This window comes from Dermacentor albipictus, chromosome 9, assembly GCF_038994185.2.
Source record: "Dermacentor albipictus isolate Rhodes 1998 colony chromosome 9, USDA_Dalb.pri_finalv2, whole genome shotgun sequence".
Taxonomy (NCBI): domain Eukaryota; kingdom Metazoa; phylum Arthropoda; class Arachnida; order Ixodida; family Ixodidae; genus Dermacentor; species Dermacentor albipictus.
In genome coordinates, this window is record NC_091829.1 from 35,073,165 (window position 1) to 35,098,819 (window position 25,655).

At 42.5% G+C, this 25,655-nt stretch overlaps 1 protein-coding gene across 2 annotated transcripts; it reads right to left on the reverse strand.

Annotated features, from left to right (window-relative positions):
* Nucleotides 1-1,579: 1,579 nt before the first annotated feature.
* On the reverse strand, nucleotides 1,580-25,463 carry LOC135906508 (protein XRP2-like). 2 transcript variants are annotated; one of them, XM_065437934.1, is made up of 9 exons: nucleotides 25,292-25,463; nucleotides 25,104-25,221; nucleotides 24,084-24,175; nucleotides 23,835-24,007; nucleotides 23,279-23,385; nucleotides 17,661-17,768; nucleotides 13,730-13,810; nucleotides 7,640-7,730; nucleotides 1,580-2,482 (listed from the first exon to the last, which is right to left on the reverse strand). In XM_065437934.1, the coding sequence occupies exons 1-9, from the start codon at nucleotides 25,375-25,377 to the stop codon at nucleotides 2,316-2,318; spliced, it is 1,023 nt and encodes a 340-aa protein (XP_065294006.1). In that variant the 5' UTR covers nucleotides 25,378-25,463; the 3' UTR covers nucleotides 1,580-2,315. The 2 variants fall into 2 exon arrangements, with proteins under 2 accessions (XP_065294006.1, XP_070380821.1); XM_070524720.1 differs by lacking the exon at nucleotides 17,661-17,768.
* Between the last annotated feature and the right edge of the window lie 192 nt (nucleotides 25,464-25,655).

The following is a 25,655-nucleotide window of genomic DNA, read 5'->3' on the forward strand; positions in this document are numbered from 1 at the left end:
GCTCTGGTGGTACATGATATGAGACTGAAGGAAAACCGTTGGATTTTGTAGCCGGAACTTTTACTGTCAGTTTTGCCTGGACCACTGTATGCACACAGCTGCATAGCAGGAGTGTTAGTGCACACAATTCTCAGGCCAGCAGCGAACAGTGGAACACTGTCCTGCATCCGCTGTGAAGCCGGTTGAGCAGAACGTGATCAAGCGAACACTTGGCTTTGTTTATGCAGCCAAATGCACCGCGTGTTGGCTGTATCTCTGGAGATGTGAAGCTCCATACATGAGCTGCGCATTGACCTTGACAGTGCGGCGGCGATGTTCCTATGAGATTGAAAACATTTGTTTTTGGCCACTGCCGAAGGGCGAGAGTGGTGGTTGAGCCATTGGGTTTATCTAAATACACCTCAGGGGACACTGGAAACTCGTGCCTAGTGTGGGCCTTTCCTGCAACAGATAACTGTTGAAGGCCAACTGCAACAGAATTTTGGATCACTTAAGAAATCTAGTTTTTCAGGTAGTGTAAATATAGAGAAGCCACTATGCAATACTTTACATCGAAAATACAAGTGGGTGGAACGCTCACACAAATGAATGCTTTTGATACGGAAGGGCAAGGCGCAAGGGCATGACTACGTCACCGTCCGGCTTGGAGAGCAGCGGCCGTGAGTAAAGAGGAAAATGGCATTCGGATTGAAATTTCGGATCTTTCCACGGCATGTAGCAATGCAATACTTTGCAGAAACGATCGTTATCGTGCAATGTATGCTTTGCGCTTGTCATCTCAAAATGGACAGACCTGTTGAGGGGCCCTTTAAAAGCTGCACACCGCCACCCCCAAAGAATTCCCCCTGAAGAAGGAGCTGAATAGCCTCCGAAATGCCGGGCTAATAAAATTCACTTATTTGGTTGCAGTCAGACTGAAAGTCCTAATCAATTTCCCAACCAACCAGGTAATTCTGCCGAAATGTTCAGCCTCAAAAACACCTTTGCTCTTTTTACGATGTTTGTCTTTTCGATACAGTGCACAGAGTTCTACATGGCACTTCGGTTACAGGCATTCTTCATGTGCGACGTCATTTGCTGTCCAAGAGGTGCATTGGCTTGCCTGCACCAAACTATTTGGTGTGCCTGTGCACGCAACCCTGTTTCTTGCACTGTGCAAGCATGTGCAGCCAAGTAAATTGAATGCATCACATGTTATGGGGCACAGCCAGCAAAATAAATTGAATGCACCACATCTTATGGGGCACAGCCAGCAAAATTACCTGGCAAAATAAATTTTCAGTTTTGAGTACAGTGTCCATATTTCATCCCTGAAAATTTTGCGTGCGTCTAATTTTTATGACAATCTCTCGTAATGAAGTTTGCATAAATTAAGGGCATGTGACATAGGGTTTTCTAGTATTGACAAAATATACTGAAACACATGAGTAGGCAAAATAGCAATGGTGACTTTATATTGCAGCGTACTAGAGCACTGCACTTCAAACTCCCTGTACGATTGCACTGGATTGGGTGAGAAGTTGGTGAAACAGTGTATTCACTTTGTATGGTTCTGTAATCACTAACATTTACACAGATCTGTTGGTTTACTTTTATTATTCATTCTGATTATACTAAGCCTTGCTCTACATTTTGCCCTGTACATCACCAGCAGTGCAATAACAAAATATTGAGACATCAAAACCAGCACAGTACTGCAATAGTATGTAGGAACAATAGCCACATGTGTTGGATTGAGAAAAACAAAATGCAAAGTTTGTACCAGACGTAGGGCTGCTGACACTTATCGTAACTGTATGTTCTGAACCTGACGTTTAAGTAAGGTTTTAAATGAATTACTACTGCACATTGCGACAATGTTTTCAGGCTAACAGATGTGCAACATTATACCATATTTGCTTACTTCGACCACCATCTCCCAAACCTTCACCAGGCTTCCCAAACAGTGACTATGGATTATTTGATCAAACACAAAGAAAAATATAGCTTGCGTAACTAATCCGGAGCTCTTAAACTTACCTCAACATATGATGAACGCTTTTCAGTGTCTCATTCCTTCACAGGCATGTGCTGTACAGGACACCAAATGTTGGGTAATTTAGTCCCCCCTTGTTGGCAAACCAAATTTGGGGAGTAGAGAGGGTGCATAGCCACCCCCCCTCTCCAATGCATTTTACACATATTTGAATATGGAAAGTGGACTCCAGCCCAAATAGTTCCTCCCGATACATCAAGATGATGCTTGCCAGTCCCATCTTTGCTCCATTCGTGACTTCAATGACGTCACAGCCCACTAATAAATCGTCAATAAATCGTCAAGAGAAGGTGCACTGGGTTGTGTTGAAAGCAGCTTCGATTTGCTTTTTTGTCGTCTCTAGCTCTTGGGGAGAGATGTAGTGTGTTCCTGGTGTCAGTCCGGCAGCAATTTGCTGGCATACTTGTCGGCAGTCCATGCCCGTGTACTCGAGAGCAACAGCTGATCCTGCGAGATTCAGGTGTCCACAGGTGAAAATATCACTTCTTAACATTGTAGTCAAGCTCTATAATCATGCACAATGCAAGCTGTTAGTTGTTCTTTGTTCTGTTCCTGAAGCTATATCATTAGGACCCCTTTACTGGAATTTGTTGCACTATGCCATGTACATGCTATAAACAATGTTATTTTCAATTCATGGAAACTGCCCATTTGGGCTGTGATATGAAGAAAATGATTAAGGTGAAAGCCTTTAGTGGCTCGTTGCAATGGCTCATATCCGAAAAAAAGCGGCATATAGTCCGGTGATGCAAAAAATATGAAAAAAATGTCATCAGGAATGGGTCATACTCCATAAGCAAGCAAATATGCAATGGCTGAATATTTATCAAGGAATTAAAGAAAAAAACGAAAGAACCTTCAGGTAGTGCGTTAGGTGCTCGCATGCGTCGTTGAGGAGATTGACCTACAGCGCCATACATTTATTTCACACTGTGGCTCTTCATGTCGCGCTATAAGTCTTGCCCCTCTGACTGCATAATTTAATGCATCACCATGTGTAAAGCAGGCTTTCGCCTTCATGTGTTACAGGAGTGTAACATGCTGCTGAATTTTTAAATTTGTTTAGTAGTGGCATAAATTTAACATCGTTGTGAAACACTGAAGCATCTTGCAACTGTTTTCATGCACTGAAATTAATGGGAGTTCTGTGCATTGGTTGTTGTGGGTCAAAAAAGGACCTTGTTAACAGCTCATGATGACAGCACCTCGACACCTCAGGAAACTGGTCTTAGCCCCATGTAGACTACAAACAATAAAAATAAAACAACTCTCAGCTGCAACATGCATTGGTTACAAAATTGAATGGGAACCTATAAGAAATCCTGCTGAAGCTGTTAATAATCTGGGCTGTGGTTTTACTGAGAGAGAGAGGGGACAAATGCTCATTTAATTTTGCCAGAAGAGCAAATATCCGACTGCTGAAGGTGTCCCTTGAATGGCCTTGGTGCTGTATTTTAATATGCCCTACTGGATTTTGGAAGGTGCTGGGCATGAATAGGCATTGGTAGGCATATTTATCTTTACCAGCATTAATTATGAACTCTTGGTTAAAGCTATGCCCCTCCTGCTCCTCCGTCTGACCGACTCTAAACAGCTGTGGACCATGGTCATATGCAGTGGCATACCAACTATTTTTCGAGTGGGGTGGCAGGGCGTCACTTCTCTATCTCCCTCCCTCCCTCCCTCCCTCCCTCCCTCCCTCCCTCCCTCCCTCCCTCCCTCCCTCCCTCCCTCTCTTTATATATATATATGTATATACATATATATATATATATATATATATATATATATATATATATATATATATATATATATATATATATATATATATATATATATATATATATATATATATATATATATATCTTGGTAAGTTATCTTCGCACTACGTACCACCTGGGATCACTGTGCCGCCGCTACTCTGTCCACATTGATGTCCCACGCCAGCAACGGCAGCTGCACTGCCCTGCCTCATTTGACTTGTGCAGTACATGTTCATTTTTCATTTCTACATGTTCGTGTTCGTTTCCACAAAGCCCGACACAATGGAGGGTTCCTTCAAAGGGGAGCGGAGGTTAGGTTAGCGGCACCTACCTAACCTCCCTCTCACCCGGCTCCTTCCGGGTAGGAAGGAGCCAGCGTGCCTCATAATGGGATCGTGGTTTGGGCACATAAAACCCCCCAATTTAATTTTTTTTTTTCCGGTTTTGCGGTGCAACTTTTGCGTGGTTAACACTCCTTGGGTTAGATCTTGTATACACACATACATAAATACCCAAGACTGCATAGACGTGGGAACTGCCGTCGTCGCTGTTGCACTATCTGTAGTGCAACGTGCGCGTAATGCAGAGGTTGTGGATTTGGCTCTCACCGTCAGCAAGTTGAGTTTTTCCTCCATTTGCCATCAGCTTCTCATTCTTGCACTTCAATTAGAAACTACAAATAATTTATCCTATGCTTTCCGTTTCTTCATTATCTGTTGTTTTCATGTGGTTCTGACTAACAAATACATGCGAGCGTTCTTACAAAACTGGGCCCCTTGGTTCCCTTTCTTTTTGTCCAATACTTGACAACTGGCTATATGGTGCTTATGGCCTACCAATTAGTCTTTCCTGCAGCCTAGTCTTGTAGAAGTTTTATTTGTTACGTTACAACCAGTGATGTTTTTTTCTTGTAAAAGGCTCTGTATTCTTTCTAGGGCATGTGAATAGCTCCTTAGTGTTTTGTTTTCCTTTTCCAAAAATGATATTTCAAAAACCATTTATTGTGCATTTTAGAAGGGTTGCTCAGTTTCAAATGCCTGTCGTTCTTGGAAAGCGTGTTTGCCACCAAGCTTAAAGGTGTCGAGCGGCCATTTGTGTTATTTTTTTCATGATTGTTACGATGTTGTGCTTAAAACTATCTTAATTGTGCTTGATAGTTGACTGTCTCATCAGAGCAAGCGTGTTCCTAACTATATTGAAACAAATATTCCTGCTGCAAATATGTGTGTCTGCGTTAGTCTATTCGATACTCGATACTTACTATTCGTATTCAATTCATATTTGAAAAAGTCAATATTCAATTGTCTACCTCTCATATTTACATACTGGATTGTGACAGCTTAAATTTTTCATTATCTTCAGATTGGAAGGTTAAAAATACGGCATGATTCAAAAGAACACAGCCAACGTAGATTTCCTAGCATGAAAATGCATTTAGTCTGCATATAATCCCTAAATTTTTTATGCTTGCCGACATTCATGGTAGCAGAACTAGATCCTGTGGAACGCGCTTGGCCGCATGTTGTTAACGTGGCAATGACAATTACCCGAACTTTGTAGTGGTTAAATACCATATTTTCACCCTTGATCTAGCTGAAAGCCACCACGAAGTACTGATTGGTCCGAAAGGCGCGAAAACCAGACACAATTTCTTCACTCGTGTGTGAGTGAGCTAAGCCGTTCCAGTATTTACACTGTTGCGCAGTCAACATGTCTTATTCATCTGCTCCGTTCTAAATCTGAACACAAAATTTACTCCGCTTCGTTTTGGTTAATTAGTTCCCCGATACACTTGCCAAGCGTCTACCAAATGAATGGATTTAGTGACACCACTGGACACGCAGCGTTTAAATGCTGGGGGATCACATAGGTTTTGTCATATTCAATGATATGTACATTCTATAGGTTTTGTAAATAATAAATAAACTTCAACTTTGTGACCACAATGGCAAGGCTGGTGTGACCACTGTGCTGTGAGGCGCTGTCACAATGTGAAGGCTAACAATGTAAAGGCAACCATTGGTTCATTATGGTCAAGGAGCCTATGCATCGTACAGCTAGTTTCGGCCACTTGCATGTGGCTTTTGAATATCAAAGCGCAATCCTGAAGGCCATTTTCCAAGGAATCTTTCTAACTTATAAGTTGTTAAAATATCGCCAACTGTTCATTCATGTCACTAAAAGTGTCACTGATTACCTGATCGCAAGCTTTGCCATAAACACAGTCACAAAATCTAGCGTCAGAATCGCTAAAATGGCAACACGGATAAAATACCAGTAAATTATAAAAGCAAATTGGATTTTGTGTTTTCAAAGATGGTTAGGTTGGATGGCTCCACCAAACACGGGATGATGCAAGTGATGGTAGATTAAACTTGTTTTGGGCAGCCGAGCAATAGCTTTCTCGGCAATGCAAGCTTGCAAGGCACGTCTATTAACGCGTCTGCTACAGCACGTGAAGGCGATGTCCAAAAGCAGGGGAAACGTAATGAATAAATGGTACCTATGTGAGCCCAATTCTGATAGAAAACTTGGCCTCAGCTGTTCTTTTGTTGTATTTGTGCTGTGTGCAGCCAACAGTGCCCACTTTCAAAAGTGTGTGTGCGTAGGGGGCGCGGATAAATAGACTACTTTTCCTTTTCAATTCTGACTGTGGGGGGAGGTGCACACCACCCCCTAAACCGGTAGATGCACCCATGACAAGCATTGTGTCACGCATGTACAGGCAAATATAAGCACATCTCACTCGATGGCCACGAGCACTCGCTGTCACAACGCTGAGGTGATGAAGATTGTGGGCAGTGAGGAGCGAACACTTCATGCTGCCTCAGTTTCACTGCAAGAACACTTTTCACGACCAAATAAGGGAAAGCAGTCTTGAAAGCTCTGGGAGCCTCAATTGCAACATTGAGGTTCAATTGCACTATTGAGAGACCAAATAGGCCGAATCAGTGTCTAGATTAAGACTTGCAAGAGTACTGCAGACTTGCGGAGGTGGGAAAATTTACAAACTGTAACCGAGCAGACTCAATGTGCTATCTAAATACCAGTGATGAATACGCTGAAGAACCAATGTGGCCAAGAGTCCATGTGCAGCTGGTGGAGAGGCCAGACCCCCATTATCAGTGCTTCAAGCCGCTTTCTGTAGACTTGAGTGATCTTGGTTGGGACTCTAGGCGCATATATTCTCGAGTTTCAAAAGTAGGGGGGGGAGGGCAGATGACCTACATGCCCCCCCCCCCCTGTCCTGAGGGCGGGGGGGGGGGGGCAAAGTAGACCATTTGCCCCCCTGATAGATGCACCTATGGTCATGTGACATACCCCTGCCACTTCTTTTGATTGACTTGTGCCCCAGTCGCACGAGGCACTTTCAACCGAGTTCACTTAGGAGCAAATTTCTTGATCAGGCTCAATTGCGATCGGAAGTGCCCATGTGATACCAGAAGTACTCACAGCTACATGTTAACATTGGTTGGCACTCTATGGCACCTCACCTTAATCAGGTCCCCTATGAGTAGCTGCACGTAAATGATGCATGATGCTGTCTAGCATCGCATGACAAATTATGCCATTGGCTTTCTGTAGCATTACCAAGCCGTGAGTGTACCGCTGCATGGCATTCCAGCACCCAAGTTACTTGCTACAATAACCATGGTTAAACTGCACTATCTGCTTGGCTTCTGGGAAAAGCTAACATCATTTATGGATTTGCTTAACAGAAGATGGCTATGCTTTTTGAGTAACATGGTGCAAGTGAACTAAATAACAGGCCTAGCATAATCGTGGTTAGTATGCCCATGTAACTAGCAAACAAGCACAGAAGCATTGACGAATTCCTTGCCCTTCGCAACTTTTCCATGTTGTCCATTCTGGAATATGGACTGTGCCAAGCCATCTTCCAGGCATGCTTCTAGCGTCTGTACAAGGTCTGCCTGCAATGTAAACATGACATGTTTTAATACTTTAAACTCCCAACTACAGTATCCTGCCAAAAAAAGACATTTGCCTAAAAGGGAAGGCATCAACTGCGATAGCAAATTAGTAGACAGCTATACAAAGTAAGAATCGTAGCTTTTTTAGCCGTATAAACATTCGCTTACTACCTAAATGAACAAGCATGGTGTCACATGCGTAAGGCAAACAGAAAAGCATCTTACTCAATGAGCTCATACACTTGACGTCAAAGTGCTGGCATGAGGAAAAGCAGCAGCAGCAGCGAGCGAATCGAGTTTCGTGCTGCCTCTCGGCTTCAATGTGGACTAAGCAGTGAGAACACTGCGCACATGAAGCTGTGAGCCTTCGGCATACCTAGACTCTGTGCTCGTTGCAGATTGCTTTCAAGATAGGGTCTGCATGGCCGTGCCATACCCATGAGGAAAGTTATATGGACTGCAGGCTTGTTGAAGAAACTGAATTAGTAATTAAGACCAACTTAAAGGGGCCCTGAACAACCCCTAGGACATTGTGAAATAATGTAGTCTGCGGGTAGCATATGCTGTTGTGAACATCTCAGCCAAGTTCTGCTGTCATACACGGACTGTGGAGCTCACAAGCGGAGTGCGAAGTCACCTTTTTCTCAAATGCTCTTCTTTCGAAAACCCCACGATCCTCACTCTTTTCTGTGTGCTCTATTTCGTCATAAAGCACACTTCAATATGCGGCTGCTATCGGTCGCTGCGCTCGGCTACACCGCGGCCGCCGCGAGATGCCACCACGAGTCCAGTGGCTAAGCACACTGCAGCTCTCTGAGGACAGCCACGTTTGTCTTATGTTTAACGTGGCATAGGCACCAAATCGGAAATTTGAACTGTGCACCAAATACTTTGCATTGCGAAGGCTACGTCTCCGCTGTAGAGTTCGCAGTGCAAGGCATTGGAGGAGGAAGGGGAGCACAGCATGCATTGAAGTATTTTTTTGCGGCAAAGTGGTTCTGAAATAGCTTATCTTCACTTCAAATGTCTTTCTCCACTTCGATAAAAAGTAGTTCAGGGCCCCTTTAAGGGGCTCATTGCAATGGCTCATACCCGAAAAAAGCGGCGTCTAGTCCAGTGAAGCAAAAAATATCAATCAGGAATGGCTCATACCCCCATAAGCGAGCAAAGATACAATGGCTAAAGAAAGCTGAATGATGAAATGAAAAAACGAACGAATGAAAGAACCTTTAGGTAGTGCATTAGGTGCTCGTTTGTGTCGTTGAGGTCAATCTACAGTGCTATACGTTAGCTTCACACTGCGCCTTGTTTTGTCTTGCAGGAAGTCTGACCCCTCCGATTGTATAATTTTACCCTTTCAGACGCCACTTTATCCCATTGATTGAAAACTTGCTTTCACCACATCTATTGCATCTTCAGAATCATAGAAAAAGTGTACAGCTGCTGAAAATATTAAGAACTTTCAATTGTTTAGCGAGTTTTGTCAAGTTTACAAAATTTTTACTCCATGCGAAAACTCACTCCATGGACATCAAATGTGAGAATATATACTATTTCGTGTTTTGAAAAGCTTGAAAAGCACTTGTCCAGCCACTTGAAAATTATACCTGGTGCATGACATTGTGAAAAACAATGAAAGTGAGCCCGCTGCATACAACATACTGACAGAGTAAAAACACCCAGCCGTCTACTTTCCCACTCATTTTGCTAAAACATTCCGCACATTATTCAAAATTGCAGCACAGTTCCAATAATAAGTGTTTCAAGATGTATGAAACACATTTTAAATACCATTACTTTCGTCGGTGCTTTTGCTATTGATGCACTCTCCTGCAGTGCACAATTGTGTAGACGGCGCCTCAAAGGGTTAATGCATTACCATGCGTGCAGCATGCTTTCGCCTTCACGTGTTACAGGAGTGTAACATACTGCCGAACTTTCATATTTTTCAGGTGCACTAACTGAAACTGACGAGGGCGCTGGAAAGCTCACAATGCTGTATATGGGCTCAGTGCTGGACAGTATTGAAGATACGTGTATCTTAGATACTATCTTAGGTACTATCTTAGATACTCTTTGGGTATCTTGTATCTGTATCATGATACGTCTGACAAGAAATGTGGCAGTATCTGTACTGTTTCCGATACATGAAAGAATGTATCTTGTATACAAGATACAAGATACCGGCTATCGCAACATCAGCGTGTGAAACTATAAACGTTGACTGAACTCTGCTTCTAAAGCTGACACTGCCTTGCTTTTTATCTTTCCACCAGAGAGCCCTCCTGCGAGGGCAGGCGATGAGGTCTACACGTAAACAATAGTATGTTTGAGGACAAGGTAAAACTACACAGCGGTATTTGTGTCATTGTGCAGAAGCTTCTTATTGACGTTCTGGTAATTAGATGGCAACCCGCTAACTAGTTTGCAAGCAGAGCAGCAACTCCCATCAATTACAAAAGCAACAAGCAAAAACCGCTGACAACGCAGCGTATCAAGAGCTTTCATGTTGAGCAGCTAAAGCAACCCCAATAAATTGTTTCAGAATGGAAATGTTATACTTTGAACGAGGAAAACGAAAGCTTTGAGATGCTAACAGATATTTCATTCAAATGAAACATGGTTAGTCGGAGTTAAGAAATTTATAAGCAAATATTTCTGTGCTTACACATTTGCCGCTACACTATATATGCAGGTCTGTAATAAGCAGTTTGTGAATGTATCCAAGTATTTTACGATACCAATGAAAAGTATCGTATTGGAAACAATAATTGCGGTAGTATCTTACATCTGTATCTCAAATACTTGTTGCCCGAGTATCCTGTATCATATCATGATACAATTGGAACGTATCTTTGCCCAGCCCTGGACTAAAGTCCATCATCTGAATGCACATTCATAGGCAGAGAAGAAAATTAGCTTTATAGCGACATCCCTGGCCTATGTACTTTTTCTCAAGAGAATACATGGTGTTCTCCCTACATTGTTGGAAGTGATGTCACATTGAGACACGATGCAAAATGAAGCAATGTCTGCCAACTGTCTCAATATCACTCATGAATTCATTCAAATTTCTTGTGTTGCACGACTTAAAACATAGAATTGAAAGGAACTGCTTAACAGCTAGGTGAAGCAGATATGACATTTTGAAAGAGTGACTATAATTTAAAGGTTGCACAAAAATAAAGTTACCCAAACAGGTGCAGGCATGAATAATGAGAAATGGTCATGGAATTGTTTTGCTAGTAACTACAATTTTAGCTCCAAAGGGAATGAACATACTTTTGGTGGCGGTTGATAACCAGGGGTTTGAATTTAGTTACTACACTTTTAACTCTTAAGAATCGGTGGCTTCATTATCTTGTTTAAGATCACAATTGCCTTCAGCATTAATATAAACTGTTCCTTAATATAAGTGGCTTTGCAAGCCCAGGCCTCACAATATATTATTAGCATGAATTATTAGCTCACATGAAATGTATTAGTTGTTCCTTTTTTTATCCTTGCTTGTTTTTGTTGGTAATTAGGCCAGTACAAGACTGACCACAAGCTATGTTTTGAATATAAAATGCATTGCAAACGTGCTATGTTAAAAGCAGGGATTTAATGGTTTTGGGAGAACATACATTGTGAACAGTTCTAATGTTGCTGCTTTAGGCTGTGAGCTCTACGTGCATATTTCCATTATGACGTGCAGACTAATAACAAAGTGTGAATTTCAGGTCATCGCAGCTGTACCATAACCTGCATAAGATTATTTCAGCCATGTGTGGCATTTCGACAGATGCTGATATCTTGGTGTGAAGGTTTTTTTTTTTTTTGCACGTTTACCAGAATGCTGCCACTGCTATGGGGTATGAGTACCCTTGTGCTCGGTCACAGCAAAAATGTACAGAAGTGCAACACACAGGACAAGGAGACCAAATATGTGTGCTAATAGTGACGTTCTATTTCATGTATCATTTTTCTACACATCATCAGCGATGGAAGTGATGCGCCAATCGTGCCAAACTGCGCCGTAAAGGAAATACTGCTAAATGCGGCACCAAATTTTCGTTTATCGCAGATATTGTGCCAGGCCTGTGCTGACATGCACCTGCTCCGAATTGGGAATATTTGGCATGCGTGAGAAGGCACGGCGCAGCAAGCAACCATCTTTCGTGATTCACCCTTCCGCACTTTCCATCACAGCTACAACATATATGGCCACAGACACCACCTTATTGGACTTGGGCATTATACGGAACCTCACGGTGACACTGATGCCGACTGCAGAAATTCACCTGGAGTGTCCATATAATTGCTATCGCAACAATAATTATGTTAAGTAATTATGGTGACGAACAAATGTGAGGACACAACCACCTGATGTGCCTTTCTCGCATGTTGAGCAGCTTAATTAGGAATAAGTTTGTGCTTATCTTCATCTTACATAATAATACAATGGAAAAGCAAGTTGAAGAAAAATATCTGCACTTTAGCATAATACATATTGAATGCAATGTTTCAGCAAGCATGAACTGATGCAGACCTTCCTTTTTGTACCAGAGCAGTAAGTTACTGCTCCAAAACATTGTTTACTTGCTTCAAACAGCACATTTTTCTGCTACAAACTGCTATTTTTGCTGCTCCCAAAGCTGTTACAATAGACCATTGCAAGTACCGCTTCTATCACTGCATCATGTTTGTGCACATTGATTTCCTTACCCAGTATTAGCAATCTGTTAAGATTTCTATGGACCATTTTGCTGTTTAGAAACAGACCCTGCAAGCTTCCGGTCTTCCTCAGCGTGGGTAAGAAATGCAGTAGTGAACCGGAGGTGAAGCAGAAGCTTGCATATTTGCAAGTTTGTTTCCATAGCCAATAAGATTTGACAAATCAATTTCATTATATGTTACTCTGAAAACTATACAGTGGTATATTGCTCATTCCAACCTGGTTAATTCGAACTGACGTTAGTGGTCCTGTCAATGTTGTGTTTCTAGATGTGCGAATCCAAACAATCCGAATCCAAACAAGTAAGCATTTGCGACGTGAATTCGAACATACCACGCCGCCGAATATGAGCAGCAGCCCACCATCTCAAGCGGCGCCTCCGGCCCAACAGTCTGGCCGCACGCCAGCTACTGCTCCTGTTGCAAGTACCATATTTCTGCGCCTACAACCCGCACCAAAAAATTTATTCGCATGCTGCGGATACGTGAGCAACTGAAGGTGAATGTGCGAACAAGGCCAAGCCACAGAGCAAGCCCTCTGAGAAATATAGCCACAGCGAAATATCAGAATGAAACACGATGCATGCAAGGGCCTTCGGTGATGAGCAACCTGAGTTCATGGTGGCATCAGATTAAAGCGTGCAATGCCTTATGGCGTGTAATCTGATGCAATCAGCACCCAACATTGTAGAGATTATAATCCAAAGCACACAAAATGTCTCCCTCTCTCTCGCTAGTTTGACTGGGCCTCCCGCGATGCTACATAGTTCACAAAGAAGGCTTCAGCTTACAAAATTAACAACGCTAAAGTAGGGGTGTTGTTATATGCGAATTTTGCATTGAGGTGCAGCTTCACGGCAGCACAGCTTCGCTGCCATGAGGTCACATTTTTGGAACTTGTGTGATAGCTCAGTACATGCGCCGCCTAATGCAGCGCTGCATGTAAGGCCCCACTCAATGAGTTTCATTTAGTTTGAACTTCGTTTAATTCAAACAACTTGTCGGGCCCCTTCAAATTCAAATGATCGAGATTAGACTATGTCTTTGCTTGAAGCATATGACGTACATTTATTTTATTTGAAAACATAGACACTTGTGTCGCTGACATTGTGGCAACTTGAAAACACTTCTTGTTTTTGGCCTAGTAGGCTGATAGGACATGTGACTGGGAGTTTCTTGGGGTTGCAGGCTCACCACTGCCAAGGCACGTGTCAAACCGTCTCTACAGCCACCCATTCAAAACAGAGTGCGCCCCGACAAATGCAGTGTCGTGCAAGTGTTACCTGCGCTTCTTTCATGCCCCGCACAAAAGCCATGCTATTTTCCTGTAGATTGTCGTTCCAGAAGAGTACCACCAGGCACCTCTGTGACAAACAAACAGAAAGAGAGAAAAAGTTGTATTTTTCGCTCAAAATGCAAAACGTTGTTGGCAATAGCTTCTGCACTATCATGCACTATAAGGCTCAGTGTTTGAGTGTGTACATCTCACACGAAGCATCTGCAGCAGCCTGCGGACAACCTGATCAGAAAAAAATTATGATGATGCAGTGGCATTGTACACCTACCCATTCTGGGAGAATGGCCAAGAGTCTAGTTGATTTCATAAGTGAATTGGAGGAATTAATTAAAAAATAATGTTATATATAAGTAAGTGAGGGCAAGTAGAATATAGAGATATATACTTCTTCATCAGTCAGCTTGAATGTACAATAATTAAAGATGTATAAAAGAAATAAAAGGAGCTAAGAAGCAAGAACTATGGTATTTGCTTCGTCTTTTCTATAGCACATTTTACTTTGTATTGTGAGCTTCAATTATCCCTGTAACTCTCAAGTTCTTTCTGGGAAAATTTCATGAAATTTGCCAAGTTTCACTGCTTTGTCAATTTGCCATAATTTTCTCCTTCAAACAAATTTTAATGTATGGTTTATCTCTTGCATTCAATAGAAATACTGAGTAAGATGTAAGCAGAGAGTTTTTCTCGAAGTACATAAAAATCTGCTGTAATAGTCTCTACACTTCTGACAGCAAGACAACCGTAAATGACAAAACAATGATGCAAAATGTGCCCAAAACTATCGAATAATGGTAGAACGAGCTGACCTGCATGGCTCCTTACCACACAGCAAAACAAAGTGCACCGTGGATTAGTATGATTTCGTCCTTGGCAATATCGGTAAAAACTGGTGGGACAAGTACATACGGCATGGGCTTGGCTGTTAAAGGGTTAAAAGCGTCAGAACACGAATACATTACTCTGCATAGTACAAGAGAGAACGGACAATATATAAGAACAGAAATTCATTCTGTCCATTCTCAACTGTACCACGTAGTGCAATTTGTTTCTGTTCAAAAACCAACTAGCCTAAATTTCAGCTCCTGCTGAGCAGGTTTCCGACTCGTGGTCCTGAACATGTACTGCAGCGGACCATTTCTTGTTCTTTCCATTCATCCTTCAGCAGTGCCCTGATAGCACACACTTGTCTGTAGTGTCAGTCCCAGGTTTGAAATCTGCTGAAGAGTTTACTTCAAAACATGTATATATGTATTTTATGTTGTAGTTGTTATGGTGACACGTGATGATCATGAACTTCCAGAGCTCCTCGAACATGTTATTGCATGTTGCTCTCAATGCTTTTCAAGCATAACCAGAAATGACTACGTAAAATATTTGTCCCGAATATGAAGTCGGACAACTGCCTTTAAGTATGGAAGCAGTTTAGTCAAATTCGTGCCATTAGCATTTGAGAAAATTGGCGCTGATTTGGCAGAAATCGGGCACAGACTGCTGTGTCATCACAGGTGATGAAAAGCATTGAAGTCCATTTTGAATATTGCGAGATGACATGAAAGTACAACGTGCAGCATCAACACAGCAACCCTGCACACTATTGCATCTTAATCCCCCTGTTTTTACCATAACAAATTTCAAGAGATGGTTACTCTGTACATGTCATGGAGATCATGCTTTCAGCAACTGACAGTGGTATGTAACTAAAAAATGGGTTTTTCATGTTTGTAACATACCAGTGGATAGTAAGAACTGTCCTAAAAGGTGATTATATGCCCTTGAGCTGCCTTTCAGGCCTCCAGAGGTTAATGGTGAGCCTCTACGCCAATAAGATACAAGGATGATGCAAGTGCAAGCAAAAAGAGGGCAAAGGTGAGAATGAGACAGGACGCAGTGCTGGTCTCACCTGAGTCCTCATCTGTTCATACCGCATGTACGTTCAGTATGCGTATGTCTTGCTGGACAAAATAATGTTTCAAGATACAAGGAGGACCTACGATGGCACCACAAATGTTGCTGGAATATACTGAAGAACTGAAGTTTGGGCTAATTGGTACAGATTTAGTGTGTGTGTCTTGGGCACCAAGCAAAACACAAAACGAGGAGGATGCCGCATTAGTGCCATTGTCCATCTATTGTCCATCCATTGTCCATTGTCCTTTTGTGTTCTGCTGGGCACCAGAGATGCCACAATGCTCTTATAACAGCTGTTGCTGAGGAAAAAAGTCGTAGTTTCGCCCGAAAGGTGAAGCATTGATTGCAATAGCAAATTAGTTGACAGCTATATGAAGCAATTAAGGATAGTAGTTTTATCGGCCGTATAAACTTGTAAACATTCACTTACTAACTACATTAACAAGCACAATGTCGTGTGCACAGGTAAACATGAAGCCATCTCGCTGTAAAAATGCTGGAGTGAGGAATTGCAGCAGCAACAGCAGTGAGTGAAATGACCCTCGTGCATCTCTCGCTTCCATGTGAATGAAACGTCGAAAGCACAGTGCATACGAAGCTACTGCTACTACACGCGCTCTGCAAACATCGCAAAACATTGTAGATCGCTTCCAAGATACGCCGTCCACACGGCCGCGCCTTAAGCAGCAGCCGCCGGAGAAGAACACACCCTCTCCCTCGCCGCACCCCTGTGCCTCGCTCACGCATGTGAGATTGAGCCACATTTGCTGGCCCACCCTTGCATGCTTTCACTTTCACATGCAGCACACAGCGCGCAGCGACGATTTTATCGCCCTTATACGGAACCTCACGGTGACGGCGAAGGCAGAAATGCACCTGGAGTGTCCATATAATTGCTATAGCAATAAAAAGAAAAATGCAAGCAGCACCATTCACTGAACAGCTGGGTCACTCTTGCATGCTTTCACTTTCACATGCAGCATACAGTGCGCAGCGACGATTTTATCGCCCTTATACGGAACCTCACGGTGAGGGCGAAGGCAGAAATGCACCTGGAGTATCCATATAATTGCTATCGCAATAAAAAGAAAAATGCAAGCAGCACCATTCACCGAACAGCTGGCTCACCCTTGCATGCTTTCACTTTCACATGCAGCACACAGCGCGCAGCGACGATTTTATCGCCCTTATACGGAACCTCACGGCGAAGGCGAAGGCAGAAATGCACCTGGAGTGTCTATATAATTGCTATAGCAATAAAAAGAAAAATGCAAGCAGCACCATTCACTGAACAGCTGGGTCACTCTTGCATGCTTTCACTTTCACATGCAGCATACAGTGCGCAGCGACGATTTTATCGCCCTTATACGGAACCTCACGGTGAGGGCGAAGGCAGAAATGCACCTGGAGTATCCATATAATTGCTATCGCAATAAAAAGAAAAATGCAAGCAGCACCATTCACTGAACAGCTGGGTCACTCTTGCATGCTTTCACTTTCACATGCAGCACACAGCGCGCAGCGACGATTTTATCGCCCTTATACGGAACCTCACGGTGACGGCGAAGGCAGAAATGCACCTGGAGTGTCCATATAATTGCTATAGCAATAAAAAGAAAAATGCAAGCAGCACCATTCACTGAACAGCTGGGTCACTCTTGCATGCTTTCACTTTCACATGCAGCATACAGTGCGCAGCGACGATTTTATCGCCCTTATACGGAACCTCACGGTGAGGGCGAAGGCAGAAATGCACCTGGAGTATCCATATAATTGCTATCGCAATAAAAAGAAAAATGCAAGCAGCACCATTCACCGAACAGCTGGCTCACCCTTGCATGCTTTCACTTTCACATGCAGCACACAGCGTGCAGCGACGATTTTATCGCCCTTATACGGAACCTCACGGCGAAGGCGAAGGCAGAAATGCACCTGGAGTGTCTATATAATTGCTATAGCAATAAAAAGAAAAATGCAAGCAGCACCATCCACTGAACAGTGAAACTTGCCTCCACATCACGCTTGCAGCTGGGTCCAAGTGTGAGCGGCACATGACTTGTCTGGGGATCCAGGCTCATGGGCATAGGGCATGCCTCGACCACAGTCTGTGGCATTGCCTATTCAACCAACAAGCAGACACTAGTGATTGAGTAATTGATTGATTGATCAATCAATCAATTTATTTGTTTGTTTGTTACCCTTGAGACCCGAAGCAAGCGTTACAGAGGGGAATGGTACAAACTTAATTGCAAGTAGCAACTCGACATATAAACAGCAGATTATAAGGCTTCTATGAATGTTGTTTCCTTTAAACATTTAAAAAAAAGATAAAAGATCAAATGAAAAATTCGTGCCACAAAACCACAGGTTTGAGGTATGGTTACATTACGCTCCCAAAATGACCAGTTAGGCTTGATCTAGTAAACGGGTTGTTATGAGGAACGCTAACCAGCAACTATGGAAAGCGGTTCCACTTGTTTATTGTTTATGGCAATAGAGAGTGATAGAATGCATTTGTGTTGCAGAAAATCGACTTATGACGATGGGCTATGACGATGGCTATGTCTTATGACGATGGGCTATGTAGGTTGGTGCATTTTTGCTGAGCTATCCATATTTCATCTTAACAGGCTTGCAAAATGTGAATGTGAAGTTGACTGTTCAAATAGCTAGTTTATGAGAAAACTTTCCCTCATAACTGTATCTTGTCAGGGGTCATTGTTTTCATAAAGTTAATAATAATGCACTGAAACTGCCATAATGGGGTATGCAAATGCAGGACATGTTTACTTAGGTGGCACTTTCTTTCTATCCCACAGGCTGGTGTGTTTTGCGACTTCGCTTTGGTTTCCATGCATAGAACACATATTGCGTAGAAAGGTAACTTTAAAACTGACTATCTAAGGGGAGCTGTACCTTCTTCTGGACTATATATACAGTCAAGCCTTGTTGTACTACAGTTGCATCAGACATTACAATAATTTCATTATATCCAATATATTCAATACACACCAGTATCAGGTAGAAGAACATTACATTTGCTTCATTATATATATTATATATATATGATATATACATTATATATATTATATTTGCTTTAGCGTCCGCGAGGACTTTTCCCTCAAAATACGAAATGCGTGAAAGCATCTAGTCGCGTTCGCTAAAGAAAAGAGAACAAACTTTGCTCTGAATTTTAGGACACTACATATTGGTCCCAAGCGCTACATGTTCGACGAAACCACACAAACAGTCAACGAAATAGCAATTCGGCCCTCACAATCAGATTAGCAATCACCTCGTCGTGAACCCTCTGGGAACCGTGCCAAAAACGCTTCTTTATCTAACCTCTCGCTCTCTGTTATATACACTAACATTCGTAGTTTTATTCCTAAGCGTGAAATTATTTCTAGCCTTGTTTCGTCATCAAGCAGCAACCTGCTTATACTAACTGAGACATGGCCACGGAGCAAGAAATATTTAGGAGTGGAAACTCCGCTGTTTGCGGCGACCAGAAAAGGTCACAAGCCCGTGGAGCTGTTATCGTGCTGGCGGCCTGGAAAGAAATTACTGCCATTGAGAGCGCGCCAGAGCCGCCTGCCCGGACGCTGCATTTTTTTTTCGCTGCGGCTTCTACGACGCGCCGCATGGCGCCGCCACTGTATACGGCCCCGTCGGCGCATACAACAATTGTGACCTTATCTGGTCTCCCGCGCTTGCTCGCGCTGACGGGAGTTTCACCTCTTAAATGTCTTACTCCGTGGACTTGGCTGAACAGTGCCATGACAGACAACGAAATAATGACTGATCTACCAAACTTTCAACTTTTTTGGAAAGAACGTAAAGATTCATGAGGAGGGGGTGCACTCATTGCCGTCAGCCAAGATTTATCATGTTCCCTAATACAAGATTCATCTGACCTCGAAATGTTGTGGCTAATCTTTCATGCAGCACCTAACACAGTTTGATTAGGCATTTGTTATAGGCCGCCACATAGTAGCCAGGATTTTTCCCGTCAGCTTATTAACATACTAAGTCAACTGTCCGTAAAGCATCCTAATTCACACATCTTCCACTTTGGCGATTTTAATTTTCCGATTATTGACTGGCATACCCAGCCCGCACCTATAGCTAACAATGGAGATACAAGGGAATTCCTAGATTTTTGCTATAACCTCAACCTTACTCAGGTAATACTTGAACCTACCCGCGTAACACAGAACTGTGCAAATATTTTAGATCTCTTATTAACCAATCACCCAGACAGCGTTCAGCCCATTACATACCTACCTGAAATAAGCGACCACAAATTAATTCACGCTAACCTTCTCCTTACGCCAAACCGGCACCGCAAATACCATAAAACCATCCGTCTTTATAACAAAGGAAATTATAATGCCATAAATAATAAACTTAACGCATTTTTTCAAGTCTCCTCGTCACGTTTTCATTCCCGCAGTGTCCAAGAAAATTGGTCACTGTTCAACGACAAACTAGAAAGTCTAACTAATAGATTCATCCCCCAAATTAGTTTTCACTCTAATTCACAAAAGCCATGGTTTACTAAAACACTGAAACATTTGGAGAACAAAAAGAAGCGTCTTTACCGGTCAGCCAGGTCTCGGGGGACGCATAGCGCATGGGTGAAATATCACGAAGCTGAACGATCATATCTCGCCGCTATTTCTGAGGCCAAGCATACCTTTTTTCACTCGGACTTGCCGAACATGCTAACTAGTAACCCCAGAAAGTTCTGGCAACTTATCAATCTGCATCACGCACCAGAAATAACCCTCACAGATGAGTCGGGCACAGTTTTCACTGGTGCTGAGTGCGCTACTATGTTTAACTCTGCCTTCTCATCCGTATTTACGAAAGAAACTGAAATACCGCCATCACTTTCAGCACCACCCTCAGTGATAAATTATGCTATGCCACCAGTTGTCTTCACATCATCTGGCATTTCGTCCCTCATTGAAACCATGAAAATTTCATCTTCATCCGGTATCGACAATATTAACCCAAAGCTTTTGAAGAATAACAAGGATATTTGTGCGCAATTTTTATGCTTACTTTTTTCACAGTCACTGTTATCAGGTCAACTACCATGCGAGTGGAAAAGCGGTAAGGTCGTTCCAGTCTTCAAATCGGGTAAAAAAAATTCACCCCTTAACTACCGTCCCATTTCCCTTACCAGCGTACCCTGCAAACTCATGGAACATGTCATCTACTCCAATGTCATGAGCTTTCTCGATTGTCACAACTTTTTTCATTCTGCGCAACACAGTTTTCGAAAAGGCTTCTCATGCGAAACACAGCTGGCCATTTTTATTCATGATTTGCAGGCTAATCTTGACTTAACGTACAGACCGATGCTATTTTTCTAGACTATGCAAAAGCATTCGACAAGGTTCCTCACAAACGCCTACTACTAAAACTTTCATATTTGAACCTTTCCTCTAATATCTTCAAATGGATAGAAGAATTCTTGACTAACCGCTCACAGTACGTCACCGTTAACAACCTCAACTCCAATCCTATCCCAGTAACGTCAGGTGTCCCGCAAGGGTCTGTCCTCGGTCCGCTTCTGTTTCTAATTTATATTAACGATTTACTAACGCATGTCTCTAGTAATATTCGCATGTTTGCCGATGATTGTGTAATTTATTGCAAGGTTAATAACGCTTCTGACCAAACATCTCTTCAAGACGACCTAAACCGCATTCAGGAATGGTGTGCCAATCGGTTAATGGAACTTAACCCTCAAAAATGCAATATCTTGTCCTTCACGCGTCGCCGTAACCCACTTCATTTCCCATACGTCATAGCTAACGTCCCTGTACAACCGGTTCTATCATACAAGTACTTAGGCATTACCTTGTGTGGCGACTTGTCCTGAAGTACACACGTTACGAACATCATTTCATCCGCTAATAAAACACTTGGATTTTTAAGACGTCATCTCTGCCAAGCCACCAAAACATGTGAAATTATTAGCGTACAAATCCCTTGTCAGACCAAAATTAGAATATGCCTCACCCATTTGGAACCCGCACCAAGCTTACCTTATAAATGCACTCGAATCAGTCCAAAACAGAGCAGCCAGATTCATCCATTCATCATATTCTTACGACATCAGTGTGTCAGCTTTGAAAGCTGAATCTGACTTATTGCCGTTATCACTTCGTCGCCGCATTGCCAGCCTTTGCTCGTTTCATAAATTTTTCCATAGTTCACTAGGTCGCGCACCCTACATTGTCCCTCCAGCCCGCATATCTCATCGCACTCGTCATCCACTTCAAGTTTCCCAACCTCGTGCCTGAACTACCACTTTTGCCACATCATTTTTTTCCCGTACTGCAGCAGACTGGAACGACCTACCCAATGACGTCGCAGCCATCACGTGCTCATCCAACTTTGCCAATAATGTTACCAGTCATGTTTCGTTGTGTTAACACTTGCTCACCAAAATATATGTACCCACCCCTTATGTAATACCCCTCGTGAGTCTTTAAGGTAATAAAATGAAATGAAATGAATTGTAATGCACAAATAACATAGACTGGACTAATAATTCCCTCAAGCCACCAAGTAATGGCTTTTCTCCTTGGCCCCTAGCATGATATGTAATTGTTGTGAAGAACAAATAAAATGAATGAATTAATCAATATCTGTTTGTTATATTGAAGTTTGACTGTACAAAGATATTTACATAGTTTCATGCGTGAGTAAAGCCATGCTAATATTAATGAGACGATCAAGTTGCTTTGGGTAAGTCCCAACTTCAGTACTTTCACATGCATTGTGTCTATCATTCTTGTTGCATGAGTGAGAAAAAAAATAGCAAATAAAAACAGTTGCTGAGAACAGTGGAGGCTCCTGACAAGTTTGTCGCATGCTCAAATTTTGTTCTTCATGATAAAAATATGACTGCAATTTTCTGAGCACTTTTAATACCACAAATTATCATGTTGGGTCAACATGTCCCATTGCTGGCATGTTGCAAAATGTTGGCATTAGGTGCTGATATCCATCATGTTCACATGTTTTTGCAAAACCCATAAACAACTGCATGAACCGGTGCATTTAACCTCGGCATAAAGTGAAATTGCAAATAGGAAAGAACTAATAAGAACAGTTGTCATGCGTAATTATGTGACTGCGCTGTGTGCAATCGCTGTGTAAGCTGTTCATAAGCTTGGCACAGTTCTATAGGTACATTTTTAAGCCTGAACAAAGCCACTGTTACAAATTCAGCTATAAATCTGAAAATGCAACTATGCATTCTAGTTGTTTTTGACTTGTTAGTGTTTGAATATATGCTGATAGTGCATTAGAGATCTTCAACTGCACTGCACTGCATATCAGAGACCGACGATACAACCTTCAAATCTCTACAGCATACTTAATTCTTATAGTTTCAAAAGCTCTCAACAACTTGCCAAAGTTTCACATAGACCACACTCACAAATGATTTGAGAAATAAAATAACTATTATTAAAACGCATTTATGTCAAGGTTACTATAACGACATTTTCACTTAATGTGCCATATTCATGCAGACTGCCAAGTATTGGGAATTGCATGTGCATTCAATTCCTACCAAGACAATGCTACAGTCATCACTTGCCTCTGGGGGTAGCAGTGACCAGTTTGGCTCTGGTATGGTCGGAGTAAAGTCGTACACTTCACTCCAGTGGTTGTTGAATGGACTGAGCCGGGCCTTCTTTAGCTGCTCTGGAGGAGCAAATCATTGTGTTATATCATGTCATTTTGTTTCAAGTATCACAGATTGCAAACATTGCAGAAGACTTCAATGTAACACATTTCGATTCCTAGGCAGAGGTTAGTTGAGGCCGATTTACTTTACACACAAAATTGCAATACAGTAGTATACAAATTGCATTGATTATGTACAAATTGAAAACGGGTTGTATTGGGCTGCCTATAAGAAAACTGCGGAGCAGTGCTGTGCAGTAGCTTTCCTTTTTCCCAATACCAGTGAAAGTTAGGATTGTACTTCGCTTCACACAGATGATGCCAAAGTGCACAGGACAATGCTGGCAGGACCAGCATCGTCCTGTGCGCTTCTTGCCTCTGTGTGAGCATCTAATTCGCTGGTTTGATTCCTTGTTCACAATGTGCATGCATTCCACTATGATTTATTTGGTGATCAGCAGACTTGCCTGGGAACTGTTCGTATGCCAGCGTCAGACAACCAAATCGCATCTCGGAGCAGGACTCTATGGATGGCTGAGTGGAGCAACAGAGCCAAGAATCGATGGCAAAGCAGTCGCGGGCCCGCAGCTGTTGACACGCAGACGCAAGTCGCACATTGTTACAGTTGCGCAGGAACACACTGCACATACAGCAAACACACGCCAGCGAATTATGTACCGACTAGCACAAGGGATTGCAGGTCTTTTAGACCTTACCTTCCCTGCGTCGGGCCAAGGACAATGTTGCAGTTAGTGCAGTCATCAATCGTCACAGAGTTGATGTGATCCAGTACATAGAGGCTGGCGTTCTGTGTGAAAGTTTATCTTGGGATATAATAAAACGGTATTCAGAACTCAGGTTATAGTCTATGTTGTTGGAACTGCCAGTAGGCCACATATGGCAGCATTTATCTCCAGGAGTGCTCTGGAATATGTGAACAATGCAAAAAAACAAACTGGACACAAGTGGCTACCGTGCGCAAGACAAGCATGCATGGAAGGCAGTTGGCCCAGAAGGATATTATGGTTCTTCTACATAGTTGACTACCCTGACTAAGCTGATTTGATTTTTTTTAGACCTACGAGACTAACAGTATTATTGCCTTCTTTTTCTTTCATGTCTTTTAATTATACACACCTTTAATATTCACACATCCCATATCATGCGTAAGGCAGTGTCCATATTGAGATATACTGCACTGAAGCATGCATTCAAGCATGGTGTCTAATGGAAAGAGCAGAATAATACGATATTAAAATATGCATTTTATGAGACTCACACTAACGAATTTTTCAATTTAACGAATCGCTTATATAGAGCGCACCTGCTAGGTGGCAGTTTCAAGGATTCTAGGTTAATGACTTTATTCTAAGCTGTCGACGGCGGACATTATAGGTGGCACGTGGATGCGATTGTGATGGTACGTGTTTGAACCAGGTTTATACCAAAAAGTGCAACAAAGTTGCATGTCTTATGAAGTGAATGACCGGGATGACACATGATGCAATATATCACGTGCCGGGGCACGTGGAAATGCAGAGCAATAACTAAACAAACGGAAAAATACAACCCGATGAGCCCCATGAAATAATATATACATGCTGCTACAATACAATACAATATACATGCTGCTATTGTTTTCTGCAGATGACTCGCTTTTCGCTAGCATTTGTGTGCAATCGAGCACGCCTATTTGTATTACTCAACGTGCGAACCGGGAACGTAAACGAGCATACGTGGCAATTTCGTATGACGAACTGCTGTCCGTTGACGTTTCCTGGACATCTTGTGACAGTTGTGTCAATTGCATTTTCCACCGTGTAGTTCGCGGCATCCACTCTCGGTTTGGTATCCCTGAAAAATATGCGAGCGTTTTTCTTGAAACAGGCTATAACGAAAACTCAAACAGACTTAATTTACTCACCACGAATACGTTTTTGATTGATCGTGTTCTCTCGGATGCGCACTTCCTGCCGAAAATAGCATCAGCTTGCGTTGGACTGCACCCATGATATATGATTTGCGTATGTAATGGCGTGAATGGCACAAGCTAGCCGCTGGATTTAGTTACGCGCGTGCAAAAGCCCTCCCATGTTTTCGGCGATGTTGTCCATTCAAAGCACGCCGTTGCTAAGCGACGTTACAGCCGTGCGGGAGCAGAACCGAAATAAAGCAATAGTGCTTGTTTCAGAACTAATCCGACATCAACACGCTATTTCGTACGTTGATTACGTCTCAGTGAGCAAGCAAGGTTGCTACAAAATTTGGTGATAATGTTTTAGGGGCTC